Source organism: Lepisosteus platostomus, chromosome 23, assembly GCF_059453375.1.
Source record: "Lepisosteus platostomus isolate fLepPlt1 chromosome 23, fLepPlt1.hap1, whole genome shotgun sequence".
NCBI lineage: Eukaryota > Metazoa > Chordata > Actinopteri > Semionotiformes > Lepisosteidae > Lepisosteus > Lepisosteus platostomus.
In genome coordinates this window covers 10,791,042-10,807,734 of record NC_142633.1, presented here as the reverse complement: position 1 = coordinate 10,807,734, position 16,693 = coordinate 10,791,042, and the positions used below count along the sequence as shown (strand labels likewise).

The 16,693-nt window shown below is 40.6% G+C and overlaps 1 protein-coding gene across 4 annotated transcripts in view; it reads right to left on the bottom strand.

The window, feature by feature from the left end:
* ece1 (endothelin converting enzyme 1) overlaps positions 1-16,693 on the bottom strand; it is a 46,557-nt gene that overhangs the window by 11,811 nt on the left and 18,053 nt on the right. For all 4 annotated transcript variants that reach the window (XM_088616825.1, XM_088616827.1, XM_088616826.1 and 1 more), the window contains 6 exons: positions 12,797-12,938; positions 7,835-8,047; positions 7,403-7,527; positions 6,443-6,589; positions 5,122-5,187; positions 3,154-3,342 (listed from right to left, as the gene is read on the bottom strand). In XM_088616825.1, coding sequence (XP_088472951.1) covers positions 3,154-3,342; positions 5,122-5,187; positions 6,443-6,589; positions 7,403-7,527; positions 7,835-8,047; positions 12,797-12,938 — 882 coding nt within the window. The remainder of the gene's footprint in view (positions 1-3,153; positions 3,343-5,121; positions 5,188-6,442; positions 6,590-7,402; positions 7,528-7,834; positions 8,048-12,796; positions 12,939-16,693) is intronic.

The window sequence follows — 16,693 nt, the reverse complement described above, 5'->3', positions numbered from 1 at the left end:
GGATGTCCTCCGTCATTTCACCCAGAGAGCCACCATAGGCTGTCAAAAGCTCTACACCTGAACACTCAGCAGTAGATTTTGAAATATAGGCATTGTTTCAAAGCAGCTGTTGAAAATGAATATTCCTGCAGTCGCAACAGAATGTTGTCCTGGTCATTGTTCACACACTCCTACATCTGCTGTTTCACAGAAAAAATTCCAAGAACGTGAAGCGCAGGATTAGTTTCTAACACAAAACAGGGTGTTGAGTTCCAGTGCACAACAGCCTGCACAGAATGTTGGCTACTCCGTATAGAACCTATTACCCCAACAAGTGGTGGCTATGCTTGTGGCCCACATTGGGAAAGCTAGTTTAATTGCAGTTCCTGACCTACAGAATGTATGGCAAACTGTAACAAGAACCTAATGCTCTCTTGTGACAAATTCATTTTTAATGGTCACAACCCCCTCCGCTTCCTCTTCAGTTCCTCCAGCGTGGGAATTCAGTTTCTAAAGCGGAGTCAATACGAGAGATGCTTTCGGGCTGCCAAAAGCAAGTGGGCAGAAAAACGGGTGCCTTTCAACACACCTCATTTAACAAGCCCATTACCATGCCTTTACTTCATCTACAGCAGGGTCTCATAGCAACCACGCCAACACAACACTGGGCAATGGACAGTAAAAATAACCAGAGACAGGTGGGCACTTGAGCTGTTGAAAAACATGCCCAGCTGGGACAGGGTAAACACCAATTTCTGGACCTATTAACATCACCCATTAATGGAGAGAAATTTGTATTTTGTCTTGGATTATAGATTTGCTCTGGGAAGATCCAATTATCCCTTCAGAGCTGATGATGAACATTAGTAACGTTAGCACTTAACTTCTTGCCGTGTAAAGATGAATGGCTTATTTTAAAGCCAGAGAAAGATGAGCATAAAATGTGTTTTTTATAACAAAGATGTGGTGCCTTTATGCTGCTTGAAATCATTAGCCCACAAGTCCAGTTGGTTTCATAGTAAGTTAGCAATTGTTTCTATTACTGTATTTGATGCTGTATAACCAACGGTCTCACTACCAACAGGCTGCATTATTTTATAAAATTTCTCCCAACATTTATTGAAATAATGCCAGCATACTCATCTTCCAGTCTTCCATTACAGCATCTGGTTCCTACCAACTGTAATTTAATTGATAATTAGCAGGAAGAATATAACAATTAAGGTCCTGGTCAAGACAACTGTGCAATGGGCTGGTTGGGAAGGGATAAAATCTGCACAGCTCTGAAGTAATGCTTAATATGCTAAGTTGCCTGAACTAAATAAAGTGTCACTGGGCCAAAAACCACAACAGAAATCAAAACATCCACCATTTAGAGGCTAAACTGCCCGGTTAATTTACAATTCCATCTAAAAAGCCTAGTCTTGTTTCACTAGGAATAACACCACCCAAGAATTCAGCACACTGAAAGGTGTATTGAGTGTTTTAGTCACAATAAATACTGGCTTGACCCACTTGACTAACCTCCAGGCCAGTGGACGAGAAGGGGAGTGGGACCCCCCCCCCCCGCAGAGTGAGGGGTGACCAAGGGGCAGCTGCAGAGGGGAGATGGGGTGGAGGAGGGATGCAAAAAGATGTATGCGAGGGAGGAAAGGGGATTACGTACAGTATTTATAATGCTTTAGAGAAAGTGAAGTAATGACGTCAGAATGGTTTACAAATTACTGACAGCTGAGGCTGATTGAATTTGGCTGTTTTCATCCCTCCCGCACTTTCGTGATGAATACCATTAAATAAGCATTAGAGATTTTATGACTGTGTTCATTTGGGATGCATCACTGTGTTTCTGCCAGGGACACTTGCCACACCAGCTGCAATTCAGCAGGAAGTTTTCGCTATTTTGTAACGTTCCATTTCCTGCTCTAAAGAACCAGGCACGCATAAGGTACATCAAGCCTGAACAAAAAAAAAAACTGTATGATTCCCCTAGAGGAAAACTGGAAGCAAATAAAAAGACTGAAAAGAAATATGGGGGACTATAAAACCCTTTCTTCTCCTTGTAAAGGGGAAAAAAATGTAGAATAATAAGCAGTTCATCTGAAGAGTTATTTAATAGCTTGCCTCCATCTGTTACATGTCCAAATACACTGAGCTGTTCTAGTTATCCCATTAAAGGAGGTACAGCTTACAGAAGTACTATAAACTTTTCCAAAAAATCTCTAAATATGATTAACAGTGCACGAGCTACTGTAAGAGATTTAAGTTTTCACTGTATGCCGCAGTGTTTTTTCCACCTGCTGAACTTTCAGATGATTTATACACCTTAACAAATGAGTGTCTCACACTATTAACAAAGGCATGCAGTACAGGCCAGACTACGGCACAGACTCCAGACTCACAGGGATTTGGTTTCTATAGCATAAAAGCCAAGAGGACTTGATGAGGACAAGAGGACAAATTGAACTTGTACTGAAAACTTTACAAGTGTGCATATACAGTACTGTATAATTTAACACACAACAGCTAAGGGTGTATAGCACATCTTTACAACAGCAAGGAATGAAGAGAAGGAACACAAAAAACACTCATTTGTTATAGAAACACATTTTTGACACTTTGTCCATGCAAGGTCAAGTTCACTTCAAAAGAAAACTTCCACAAAACTTCAACAGTTTGCAAGAAGAGAGAGGGTTACAATTCAGCACACATGTAGAAGACAAAGACCATGTAATTCAAACTGCATGTTTCATAAAATCTGATAATACCATCCTAAAACAACCAAACAATAGACTGTCTATTAGTTCCATTCCTAAATCCATTAAACATCATCTCTATAAAAATACGACAAAAGATAAATATCTTAAAGGAATCTGTGTGTAGAAAGCTGTCTAACTAACAAAAGCTTACTGGAAAGGTATTATGGCATACTATATAAATAAAGGGGAATAGAACAGTAAAATGAAAACATTTGATACCAGCTCAGTTCTTTTACAGGATTTATGCTTGAGTGATTAAAGTCATGGTTACACAAAACATCTTAGACAGCTAGCACATTTTTTTACCAGATGTATTCTTTTACAACTGCTTTATCCACTATCAAGCAATTTTAACTTTGACCAAGAAGACCTGATCGCCTAAGCCTACTGCCCAGGAAGCCTACAGTATTTGACTGACCTGAAGCTCTTTGACCGACATCTTGTGATAAATAAGCTCCTCGTCTCTGCGCTCCTCCTGTGGGACGGTGATTTGGGCAAGGGTGGTTTCGAAATCCAACACTTCCTGCATCTGCACCCTAGTTGAGTCTTCAGAGCCTCCCAGGAGCACTCCCAGCTCCACCAAATAGTTCAGATAGGCTGTTAACACCTGGGGATCCAGAGAGCACGTTAAATGACAACAGAAAACCCAGCCCTGTGCAGATCACTTGAGATTAACCTGCCTGGAGTATCTCTAAGGAGTATCTCTAAGATTGTAAGGCTTTATTAGAAAGCTGTTCAAAATCAGATTTTTAAAAGAAATTCTCAAAGCAAAAATCCACCTGGCACTCAACCTCTATGCAGAGAACACTTGCTACAAGAAAGTCTGAGCATTTAGCAACCTTCTGAACATAAATGCAGTGACAAACTCTGGTTCTAATGGATAGGGTAAAACTCCAATTCCACCCAGACTGTCAAGAGTCTGTACCCCACATCAGATGGATGGTGACAGACAAACAAGTTGGAGGATCACAATGAAATGACAATGACAATACAGAGGAAACACTGGGAAATATTAACATGAACATCAACGCCAGACCTTGCAAGAGGTTCTGAGTTAAAACCACAGAGTTTGTCTTCATTTACCCCATTGCAACAAAGGGAAAAAGGCACACTGGATTAGTGACTCAATCTACCCCACATACTGTAGATCAAAGTACTAATTAAGTTTGATGCAATCAAGAAGGCATTTACTTTTTTATAGTATTTCAGGAATTCTCTAATTGGATCTGAAGCCATTTCAGGTTGTAAAAGAAAACCGTAAAAAATAATTCTTTTTTTTTCTAATTCTATACCTGGTGGTGGATATTTCCTTCTTGCCATCTTTTCAGGATTAAAACTACACAGCCAGACAGAGCAGGTAGGTTAATTATCTTCGGGGCAAATCAGCCTCAGTGCGAGTGTGTGTTTGTGTCTGTGTGTGCCCTATGATAGATCGGCATCCCACCAAGGGTCTATCTAGCCGTGCACCCATTGCTCGGAGGGATAGGGTCCGGCCTCACTGTGACTCTGTACTGAATGGGGCAATTAGAAAACGGATGGATAGATGGATTGTACTTGTCATTAGTACAACAGAGAAATCAAAAGGGAGAGGGCATTTAGACATCAATTTCTCCCTCCTAAAAATCATTCAGAAATGAATCAGCCACGTCACCCTGCAACTCACAACTGGCAGCCCACTGAAGCTCAGCAGGTGTGAGCCTGGTCAGTACCTGGATGGGAGACCTGCTGGGAAAAACTAAGGTTGCTGCTGGAAGAGGTGTCAGTGGGGCCAGAAAGGGGAGCTCACCCTACGGTCCATGTGGGTCCTAATGCCCCAGTATAGTGAAGGGGACATTAAACTGTAAAAAAAAAAAAGGGTGCCATCCTTAGGATGAGATGTAAAACCGAGGTCGATGTGGTCATTAAAAATCCAAGGGCTTTTTTTGAAAAGAGTAGGGGTGTAACCCCGGTGTCCTGGCCAAATTTCCCATTGGCCCTTACCAATCATGGCCCCCTAATAATCCCCATCTGTAAACTGGCTTCATTACTCTGTGCTTCTCCCTACTAATAGCCGATATGTGGTGAGCGTACCGGCACACTATGGCTGCCGTCGCATCATCAAGGTGGGGCTGCATATTGGTGGTGGAAGGGAGTCCCCATTACCTGTAAAGCGCTTTGAGTGGAGTGTCCAGAAAAGCGCTATATAAGTGTAAACAATAATATTATAATTGATGAAAGAAACTACTAATCTGTGCACTTTGCATGATGAAAACATGACAAACTAAGCTGCACTACAACTTGAAGTATGTGGAATGGTTTGGGATGCAGTGGGTGATTCCCACAGCGTAAGTAAGGCAACTGTACTACATTAGGAGGCATAAGCCTTCAGGAGAATACCATTGCTCACCTTATGGTTGGCTGTTTTGTTGACATAGTAGGTTCTAGAGGGTAAGCCCAGCCCCGACTGGTCTACCTATCAAAAGAAAATATCTTGTTATTTATATCTCATCCAGCCTTTTCTTAAAATAAGCCAGGGTTGTCGGCTTCAACAGCATGGCTGGGTAGCTTGTTGCACACTCTCATAACCTTCCACATAAAGATGTATAAATTATTTAAAACCAAGAAGAGGACACACAGTTTTCCACTGGTTCATGTATAACTTTTTAATTGTATATCCTTCAGGGTTTTTTTATCCGCTTCTCCAAATTTGGACTCGCTGTACATGAGCATACACTTGCCAATATGCAGTATGAAAAAGCAAGATCCTGGCAGTGTTAATCTAAGACACAAAGTAGTTCAACACTGAGAGTGGAAGAGGCCTACTGAATGACAGCAAAGCACTGTCGGCTCCTTTTCAAGAACTGATTCCTTTGCCAAGGGGGACTATCACGTCACTGAGTTTTGCTGAGCTAGGATGCCAACTGCAAGGGGACACTATCCATTACCTTGGCCTGCCCTTCTTCATGTAGAAACACTAATCTATGCCATTTTCAGACCCACTGCAGATGTGGAATTTTGCTAACTTCCTGAGGGATTTCTTAGGCTTGAGATTTAACTCCTAGACCCAGCATTTCAAGAGAGATCCCTTTCTCTCTCCGGGATGGGTCACACTCAGACGTCCTCAACATCCTCGATCTCATCTGTCATATGAATATACAATCCTTGGCTGATGAAATACCTTTTGAGAACTTCCTGAAGTCTCCTTGATTGACATGTGTTCTTTCAAGGGTTTGTGTTGGCCTTTTTACACCTTCTGTCAGGTCCAAGTGCTGATGACGTTAGAGGCACAGGTGTCTTTTACAGGCTCAACTTCTTTATATTTCCTGACCTGCAGTCTTTTCTCTTTTTTGGGTCAGTATCAGATCGACTCAGATTCTTGCTTAAAAGTGGCATGGATTAAACTACGTCAAGTGGGCTCCGAGACAAGAGATAGGCAGGCCAGGAAGATGTATCAGTATCCTATTGGAGCCCTTTGGAATCTGATCTCAGTAAAGGTCGGTGATGCGGCACTTCCGCATGACTGCATTCCTTTCCCGGGAACCAGGGTTGTGAAGACAATACCGTATTTCCGGACATTCCACAGAACCAGATCAACAACCAGCCTACTCATCATCGACAGATGCAGATAGTTGTAAGTCCCGTTTCCAAAAGACAGTAATCATGTCAGTGTGAAGAGAAGGCTCCCGATCACTAACACATGCATCCTGGCCTGAAGCTGTGAAGCCCACCTGGATAATATTGCTGTTGGAGTTCTTGGAGTCGGTGCTGACGTACACGGAGAAGAAGGGAGAGGTGCGGTAGCGGGCGGACACCGTCTCCAAGACCTCTTGGAAGTGGTCTTTGTCCCAGTTATCCGTCACAGCCCAACCTCCAGTCTGAAACAAACGCGCACCTGTTGTTAACCATCCCTGGACAAATGTTACAGTTTTATTTCGTTGGGTTAAGAAATTTATTTTCTGGACAAATAGAAAAAAGTGAAAGAGAAATCACGTAACATTCTGCTGTCAGATGCAGTCACAGTTAGAGTAATTTGGCTCTACAAAAGATCAAACAAGCAGGTTTCATGCAAAGTACTGGTCCTAGTATGCTGAGTTTGTATACATTAAAAAAAATATTTTCAATCTCCGTACAGACATTTGATTCTTCTCATATCTTCAACTGCTTCAGGCATCCAGTTACTTCAATATAATCGAGGCTATTTTTTCCTTTCTCGACATCTGTATTAAGTGACTTACAAATACATTCACTCTGCACGTGTTCAGAAAAGGGGTACATTATTCCAGTAAACGCGTTAAGCAGACAAGGTTTTTCACTACATCTGTGGCCAAAATTTGAATTTAAATACAAATTAAAAAAATCTTGTTTGGTCTCTAATTACCAAGGCTAAATCCTCTTTGCTGCTGGACATAAGCACTGGGAGCAATGATTACAAGAGATACTATAAACAAGACGAAAAGAACAAGGCAGAAATATCAGGAAAACATAAAAAATAAGCACAAGTAAACAATCTGTTGGCACTATTAAATAAGAGAAACTCAACAATTAAAAAGGTTGCATCTGGAACACAGAAAATGGGTTTTCTTTGTGTATATACCCCCTGAAAATGGAAAACGTGGTACGAATAGCACCACAGAAGTTTGAACACGGGCTGAAGGAGCTGTTTGGGCTCCTGTGTGTGCAATACCCACCTGATTAATGAGCTCCTGTAGGGGCTGGGCTCCAAGCTTTTCAATCTTCTCTTCATTCATGCAGGCCTGATAGTATCTCTGGGCCTTGCGCTCCGCCTCGCTCAGCCCGGTCATCGTGGTGTTCTCTGTCAAAACCAGAGTGCGTCAGGCAGGGTTAAAGGGCCTCTTCCACTCGAAAGTTAAGTACAGAGAATGTCAGTCTGGTAGCTCTCAGTTCCACACTAGTTTTCCATGGCACTTGGTTGCCATCTCTGAATCACTTCCCCTCTTCCCTGAACTCACTTGACCACCCAGCTGTATGACGGAGAATCGGAGGAATGGCCAACTTCCTTGCATTCTCCTTCCTTCGCTGGTTCAAGATAACTATTAGAAACCAACGAACAAGAGGGCATCACACCAACGCTAGGAAATGAGAGGCCATTTGGCTCGTACCCAGCAGCCGCTTCATGATGGCCTGGTTGTGCTCCCACAGGTTGTTGAAAGTGCCCCAGCGAGAGTGACCATCGGGCAGGGGGTTGGCTTTAATCCAGCCACCACAGGCAAAGGAGTAGAAATCCTGGCAGGGATCGACGGAGCGGTCCAACGCCCCCAGCACAGAACTGGCCACTGTCACACAGGACTCCGAAAGGCACACCCGAGGATGGGCTGAAAAGATGCAAGACAAAATGGTGACAAATGCATACCCATACAAGGAGCACCACACGATTCTGTGATGCAGATCATTTACAGACCATATTCAGGGTCATTTAAAGCTCTGACAAACTGCAGTTATTCTTCAGCAGGGAACTCTTTCAAAGTAGGAAGCATTTTCCAAAAAAAAAAACAATTTCCAATACTGAAAAACAATTAGCCTGAGGTGTACATGAAAGCTACAAATACAAAACAATACAGTGTCCACAGGATGCTCTTCAGATATACATTACCCGGCATATTATACAGAATATAGGGGCATTTTAGTTTAATGTTTAAAAGTAATTAAGTCAGTCATGACCCCAACCTTCCAAGCAAATTAATAAAAGAAACAGTAACACACCCCATTTGAAAGCTTAAGCAGAGCACCTTTCATCTTCCGAGAACATTTTGGTAGTGGAGAACTTTAACAGGCAATAGTTTAAAAGATAAATATATACTACACACTTACAGAATCACAAAACATAAAAACTCCAAATACTGTTGTGAGAATTCTGAATGTAAATCCTTACTTTGAGCGCATTAATGCACTCAGAACTGAAACAGCATTGCTTTCATATAATACGAAATACTCAATAGGTAAGTCTCTGAACTCATGCTCCAAAGAGAGTCCATTCCATTTTCTAACCTCTTAATTCAATACAGGGTCATGGTAGAGTCAGAGCCTATCCCAGCAAACAACATTTGCAAGGCAAGATGCACCCTGATGCCAGTCCATCACAGGGCACAAATAGACACAAAAAGGCACACTCACTCTACGGCTCACACACTCCCTACTAGTCTTTAAACTATGGGAGGATAACATACAAACAAACTCCAGTCACATAGCACCCCTAGAATGGAACCCAGGGCCCTTGCACTGCCAAAGAGAATCTTGGATCTCCAACACAAATGCACCCAATAAACACAAGTAGAAACCTCCGCTTAGCTTATGTCCAAATGCAAATTTTAGCGACTCCAGAAAATTGAAAGTACAGTTCAGTTTACTTTGATAGAAATGCCCCCTCAAATCTCCGTACATGTACCCATTAGGTTCAACAAGGAGAAGGAATCCAGTGCTGAAGTTGGACAGCCAGTTACAAGTGACCCACTCCTGTCTTCTGCTCTTGTATTCTCCACTCTCTGTAGTACATTACTGGTGTTCATATTCCATCACCCTTAGTGTACCACATTAACATGCACAAGTACTGGCCATCTCTGAAACCAGAATGTCTGAATTATCATCTTATGATAATTCAGTGTGGTCCTAACATTTGCAGCTGTGTCAATACATATAACACCCCCTTTCATCTAGTGACCCTATACACACACTGGAGTCTTATAGTGGGGGAGAAGTGTATTAAAAGACATTCAAAGACTCCCCAATTCATGACAGTACATACAGTAAAATCCTAAAAAAGTGAAGATGAGAGGTGGATGCTTTCAAATTAAGTTTTAATTCTCTCTTTTACACATTTGAGTAGAACAGCATTAAGTTCTAAAAACACCTTTGGACTTGGTCTTTGGAAGTGTTTTGCTGCTCATAATTGTTTCTGGCTGTTTCATGACGGAAATAAAAGGGCAGCCTTTGGAAGGAGGGAGCTCTTCCTTTGTGGAATCAGAAAAAAAAATGGAATAACACGATTGTCCCTTCCAAACAATGCTCCACAGGATCCTCATGAGTGCCAATGTCAATACCTCCTGAGCTAGGAAAGCAGAAGGGTGTGGTGGGGCTGAACACACACAGAGAAGCTGTCTGAACTGGGATAGCACACCACAGCATCAGTCATCACTGCTCTGGGTTTTTCTGAGCTGTTCAGCAGTATAAACCAGCCCAGAAAACATAAATGTTGGGTTTTCTATCTACAGTAGAAAGACTTATCTGTGAGGCACATGCTCGATCTCTGTGGTTACGCATGGAAATCTCCTCAGAACGTTCCCACATTCAAAAAAAGAGAGGAAAAGTAGTGAGAAGATGTGGAAAACCCCTGAATATTTTTAAAGATTTAAATGCCCTCAGGTATGTTTTTCTGTTCTTCTTCTATATTTTGTGTACTTATGCACAACCTAATTTGAAAAACATTAAACAGGTGTTACTTCTAAGAAAACATGCATTGTGGATGAGTACAAGGTATTGGATACAGAAAGGAAGAAAATGGATTTCAAACATAAAACAGGTAGTAGTACTGAACAAAAATAATGTGAAAGAAATGCTGATCAGTTTCTTCAACTAGACATTTGTAACTGTTCTTATTTTCTAATGGACAACATGATCACTTCACAAAACAGAACTGAACAGTTTTGTTTTACTGACTGTGTTCTTATTCTGTTCAGCTCTTCTTGATGAGAACAGTTAGAAGTTATTATACATCTAGTAGAAGAAAAACAAGTTATATGGTACCATTAATTAATGAATAAGGTCCTAAAATAAACTTCATGCTACAATCAAACTACCAATAAAGAACTTAAGTCCCCGAAGCAACTTTAGACAAGGGTAAAGAATCTAAAGTGTACATAAACTTGCTAATTTGTTTTTATTGTTGCTTGTAACACATGATGCAACCAACAAAACTCTAGATTTTTTGCGCAAGAACAATTCTACTCTAGGAGTGCCAGTTTAAGTTAGCACATTTGTCTCACAAGAAAGGAAGACTAAAAGTTTATAAAAACACATCTGGGCACATTTTTGATGACTGAAGATCCGCATGTCTTCTCTTAAGACAATACACAAGGACATGAGTTCCTTTTAAAAATACAAAGAATTCAACTAGGGTAAAAATGTGGAAAAAAACAGTGGGGTATATCTTTTTAGGTAGGATAACTGACCTTCATTAATGCATCTATCTAAATACTGTATTTCACAATTTATTCCCCTGACTTTTTAAGTAGTTTTGCAGGCAAGGACATCTATGGGCTGCAGAAAAGAGGTTGAAGACTTTTATATATGCAATGTGACAGAAAGAGCTATAAAATAAAACACCACTAAACACCTCCCACCCACATTCCAAGTCATGACATCACTAAGTGCACCCTCCCCCCCCCCCCAAGGGAAGTGCTGTGCTATAGGCACCTCCTCCCACCCCCAACCCAAAGGATTTAGTTTTGTGAAATGACCCCCATTACAGACTAGACAAGAGACAGAAGAATAATTTCCCAGTAATCTGACACTGTAATGTCAGCAACTGGATCCGTTTCATTTACATTCTGATTCAATACATCCTGGGATTTGCCTATTTTTGAGTTTGATAGATTACATTTACACGTTCTAAGAAAAGGGTGCATTTAACCATACAAAGCAGTTATAAGACAGATAAGAGAACTTAAGGGATTTGGAAAACAATGTTTAAGATCAACACCAACACACCTTCTCTTTCACTTCAATCACTACCTACTTAACAGTGACCAGAGCAGATGGACCTTGCCAAGTATTGACTGGGTATAACGCCAGGCACAGAATGAACTGGCAAGATCATTTCAGTGTTTTTCCACAAGAATAAAAAGAAAATGGCTCTTATACAACTGAGCTGTTTCTTATTTTCTATTAATCTTCTGCCAACACACAGATAATGGATCAGTCCCCTTGTTATCTAGCCACAAATATTTTGATCATTTTTGTTAAGGGATTAACAAAGCTTCTTTTAAGATTTCAATTTGTACCCTATAATTTCTGAATATTTTACACAGGTATTGAAAAAAATAATTTAAAAACTTCTCAACTGACTTGTACCATGGGATAGAAATGTCTACCTACTGTAGTCATGTTCTATAAATGGTTAAAAATACTACAATAATGTAGGCAACTAAATTTGAATTACCTCAAGCCAGTTATACACACCTATATCCACACATGATATAGTCTTATGTAAAAATAACCAATTTCTGGTTTTGATTTTATTGTCCTTTACGAAGGCGTGGGAAACAGAATTGCTAACATTTACCATTTACTTAATCTACGCCAGAGGAAAGTTCCACAGAGACCATATCACGTCATTCTCTTCATTGAGTCTTCTCATTGGTTTAAGGGCTTGAAAGCAGTTCAGTTTCCGAAGATAACTCAAGCATGATCATACAGTGTGTAGTGTGAGAAGTACTTATGAGTACTGAATTGCCAATAATAAAAAGTTACTGAAAAATAGTGCCTTTATTAATTTACGATGGCAAGTGTGAGTATTTATTACAGATGGCGTCTATTGATAGCCAGTGTGACTCAGCTGGTTTAGGTATGGCAATAACACAGCTTAGGTCAGGAGTTCAATCCCTGCCCAGTCTCAATAACAAACAAGGAAGACTCATTAACCGCCTGCAACTTCTGGAATCTGTCAATCCAAATGGCCAGTATTTATTACTGGACTGAACATCTGCAGACTGTCTCCAAGATCACAGAAAGAACTGAAGCTCAAGTGCTGCACGCAGAGAAAAAACTAGTCTGTCTTTTTACAGTAAAAGTAAGCAAAGCAAAAAATAAATTGAAGAAAAAAAAGAAAATGCTGCTTCTCAATCTTAAATTATTAGAAGACTATTTTTTCTCCTCCAACTGTCCATCTATTTGCTCCATTTCTGATCCTTACAGGAATGGGATTACAGTCAAGAGGACAGTCGTATACATTGAATATCACAGTCAAGGCACTGAAATAGGGGGCTCAGCTCTACATCTAAGAACATGGCCCGGTTGTACAGAGCTGCTAACGACATCTGAAAAGAAGACATGGGCTTAGGGGAACTTACCTACACTGAAGTGCAACACCAGGGTGAACAGGCACAAAAGCAGGGTGCCAGACAGCAGTCCCACCAAGACCAGCAGTTTCTTCTCCATGCTCGTCCTCAATGCCCAGCATCTTAGGCCACGGTGGGGTCTGCTCATATTCACCTGGACAGATACATACGCAGTCACTGCCTTCTGCATTTCAGCACTGCTTAGCAACACATGCCAGTCTAACACGCTGAAAATGCAGACACTGCACTTGCTAATCCTAATGCAATGTCATTTTGCAGGCATAAACATGCTAATGTACACAACCGTGCACATGTGGGTGCATTTGCTTAAACATAAGGGTACAGTATGTACAGTGGCTGGATTGACTCATTTGAAGGGTTTCCAACTGTTAAACATTTTTTTATAATACTGCTGAGCCAGAGACTGAACAACACACAACACAAAAGCACTTCGTGTGCATTTGTTTTTCATTTTGTAAATTCCTTTAGCTAAAGGATTTCAGTCTATCACATCAGAGAGACCATGTTGAACTTAAGCAAACAGCCAAGCCATAAGGCATTATTCTTCCTTTATCCCATATTTATCTCATTTACAGGAAGAGAATAACAGAATGCTGGAAAATAATTTCACCGAATTTACAAGCAAAGACCGGAAGTACTATCTACAGAAAAAGAGAAACTTCATGCTTTGGTCTGGTCCACCTACAGAAGAGCCTACATAAACAAGGCTTAATGGAATGATGTGTACTATTGCTTGGATATAAATGTCTTGTCTGTAAACAGCTGACCAGATCACACAAAATATTAATGGAAATATTTCAGTGGAAATATTAGAAGAGATAAGAAGTGATTTCAAGAGAGCAAATTTTGCCTAGTGTTCCTTCAATGCCTTGTTGTTTCGAAAGGGAATAGGTAATAGTGCACTTTTCACCCTGCTTTTTTTTTAAGAAAAAAAAGATTTATTACTGTTCCAATTCCTTAAACAAATGGGAAGGCTAAATGAAGAAAAACAAGACCAACCTTTTTTTAAGGAACCTTCACTGTAATGACGCAAGGGAAATAAACAGGATTATAATTTATGAGTACACATCCACAGAACAACCAGTAAATCACAGTGCGACATCGCAGTTCCAATTGTTCAATATTTAGCTGCCCAGAATTCCAGATACTCTGAGAAAAGATCCTCAACTTGCACTGCATGTAACAAAAATAACAGGCACTGCACTCAGACAGAAGCAAGCACCCAAACAAATAAAAAAAGGAAGACAAGGTTTTTTTTTCCCTGAATGTCTCATTTAGAATAATACAGCTATCCAATCAGAACACAGTGACAAAGAGATGAAGACAGCATTAATAATTTAATACTCACAACCTACAGTACTTAAAGCACCTGATTAATCTTGAATACATGAAAGAAAGCAGAACATCAGTTATTCTTCTAGTGGCTAAGGATCTGCGCCAGTGGCTGGAAGGTTGCTGGTTTGTATCCCGCGGCCTGCAGAGGGATCCTACACCGTTGGGCCCCTGAGCAAGGCCCTTAACCCCAGCTGCTCCAGGGGTGCTGTATAAATGGCTGACCCTGCACTCTGACCCCAAGCTTCTCTCCCTGCCTGTGCGTCTCATGGAGAACAAGTTGGGGTATGCGAAAAGACAAATTCCTTATACAGGAAGTTGTACATGGCCAATAAAGTGATCTCATCTATCTGATCTTAACTAATTTGGAAACTCCAGTAACTAATCAATATTTTGTTACTGCAACTCGTGTGGCAAGCATGAACACGGACTGCACATGCAATGGGAGAATGGTTTCCCTCAAAACCGTCACTGTCGAAGCCCCAGCGTGCCTACAGGAACTGTTATCAATCGGAGAAGACGAGCAGGTCTTACTGACAACACTACAAGCTAGTACAAATCCAGCAACTCACACAGGCTGAGGATGTCCTGGCTCAGAACAGCAATGTCCTGACTTTAGACCTTATTTTGTTGTCTGTAAAAATACGGCATGATCAAGTCAGTGGGTTCCGGCACAGTGTTGTCTAACTGGTATTGACACTCCTTACAGGCCACAGCTCCAGTTCCCACTCACATTCAGCACTGCGCCACAATATGATTGCCAGCTGGGTGGTAGACAGGGCAATTACACTTTAGCAGAGGGCTCAGTCTGGGGACTGCAAGACACTAATGTAACGCCAAACCTCTTGATGTCTAATTAATTCAACTCACTGGGCAAACTACAATATCAAGTGCAGAGCTCATGAAAAGAAGAGACTAATTTACCTTTTAAAGAGGAAAGAGATGGTTGCCCGGGTTCAAGACTTTACAATGGAACACATTTCTGACACATCATGAAACAGGCGAGAGGAGCTCACCACATTAATCAGAAACCCCAATAGTTATGGAGTTATTGCCCAATAACTAAGCGACGCCTTCTGCTCTTGATCCAAAACTGGGGTGATGGAGCCATTTTTATTTTCTCTGCCACGTTGAGTTAGACCACTGAGAGCTATGGTTTCAGCCAGAGCTTTGGTGGCTTAAAGATCAGATTTGATTTGAAGTTCCGCTGCGGCCACATTTAAAAAAAAAAACCACAGCCTGATGGAGGGGAAGAACGGCCAGACCGATTTGTGGAAAAGAGCCCCAAGTCATTACATTTCTATTTGGAGCACCAAAACGCCAAACAGCTTCAGAGAAAAAACTTAAAATCCTGAAAAATCTGGTTCACCCAGCATTAGAAGCAAAATATAAACAATAGGTTTTATCTAATAATTATATAATCACTATATATGAATGGGAACTGCAGAGTTATACAGACCATTATAGTTTATTTCAGAAAAGAAACAACCCTGTTTCAATATAATGCTTAAAAAATCATTAGAACTACATAATTAATCCACAAATACAATAACCCATAAACATAAAGTCTTTCAGACTTCTTCTTATTAGATGAGAATTAAGCACTTGCGTGGCCAAAAAGCAGCTACAATTGTAATATCTGTTTGTTCCAGGATTTTCCTGTTCTGGCCCTTTAGCTGACCGCACAGTGACCCTGCTTCTGACCGGCACCATGGATGACTCCTGTTACAGGGTGTTCTGCTTCACGTTCTCATTCTTAATACATTAGGTTGCCACTGAAGTAAACCACTTCAAACAAATCTGTACCACATGTAAAAAAGGAACAGCTTTACATTTGGCCTAGAATCTCTCTCAAAACCCTACTTATTATTTTTTCTCATTACTATCATGGAAATTTCTTGGAACGCAGTTCTATAAGTAATCCCAATTCTACTCCTTGCCTCTTTTTAAACCCATGAGTGCTGAAACTTCACCGGAGTGGGTTTTACAAGTCTTGTCAAGCTACCACAGAGATGTACAGGGTGGTTGTAACTGTGACATCAGGCCAGCCAGCATCCTGAAACAATGGCTGTCAGTGTAATTTCACTTCTGTTTCTAGACACCTGTTATTTCAAATGTGGACCACATTGTTAAGTGCTCCAGGGGCAAAACCCAGGAATTAATTTAACTAATTTGACTACGAACAGCATGTTTGATCAGAACAGTCAGGCACTGTACAATACGGCTGATCCATTTATAAAATGTATAACCGAAATTAGCTCTATAAAAGGTTTGGGCTTTAAAATTCCTCATCAACCTACAGTACAATCACTGTTTTACAGTGTTTAAAGGTCATCATTTATATATTTTATGGCAATGGAATCTCCATCGCAGACATTGTGACTGATTTAAATGTTTTTTACATATAGAAGAGAAACCTAACTACTTAAATATGAATTATGTTAAATCACATTTATGTTTAATAACATTGCATATTCTTCTTTCTCTTACTGAAGAGGTTAAGCAAAGTTTTATAAAAGGAAACCATATACGTATGTGCAAAGAACACAAGATGTG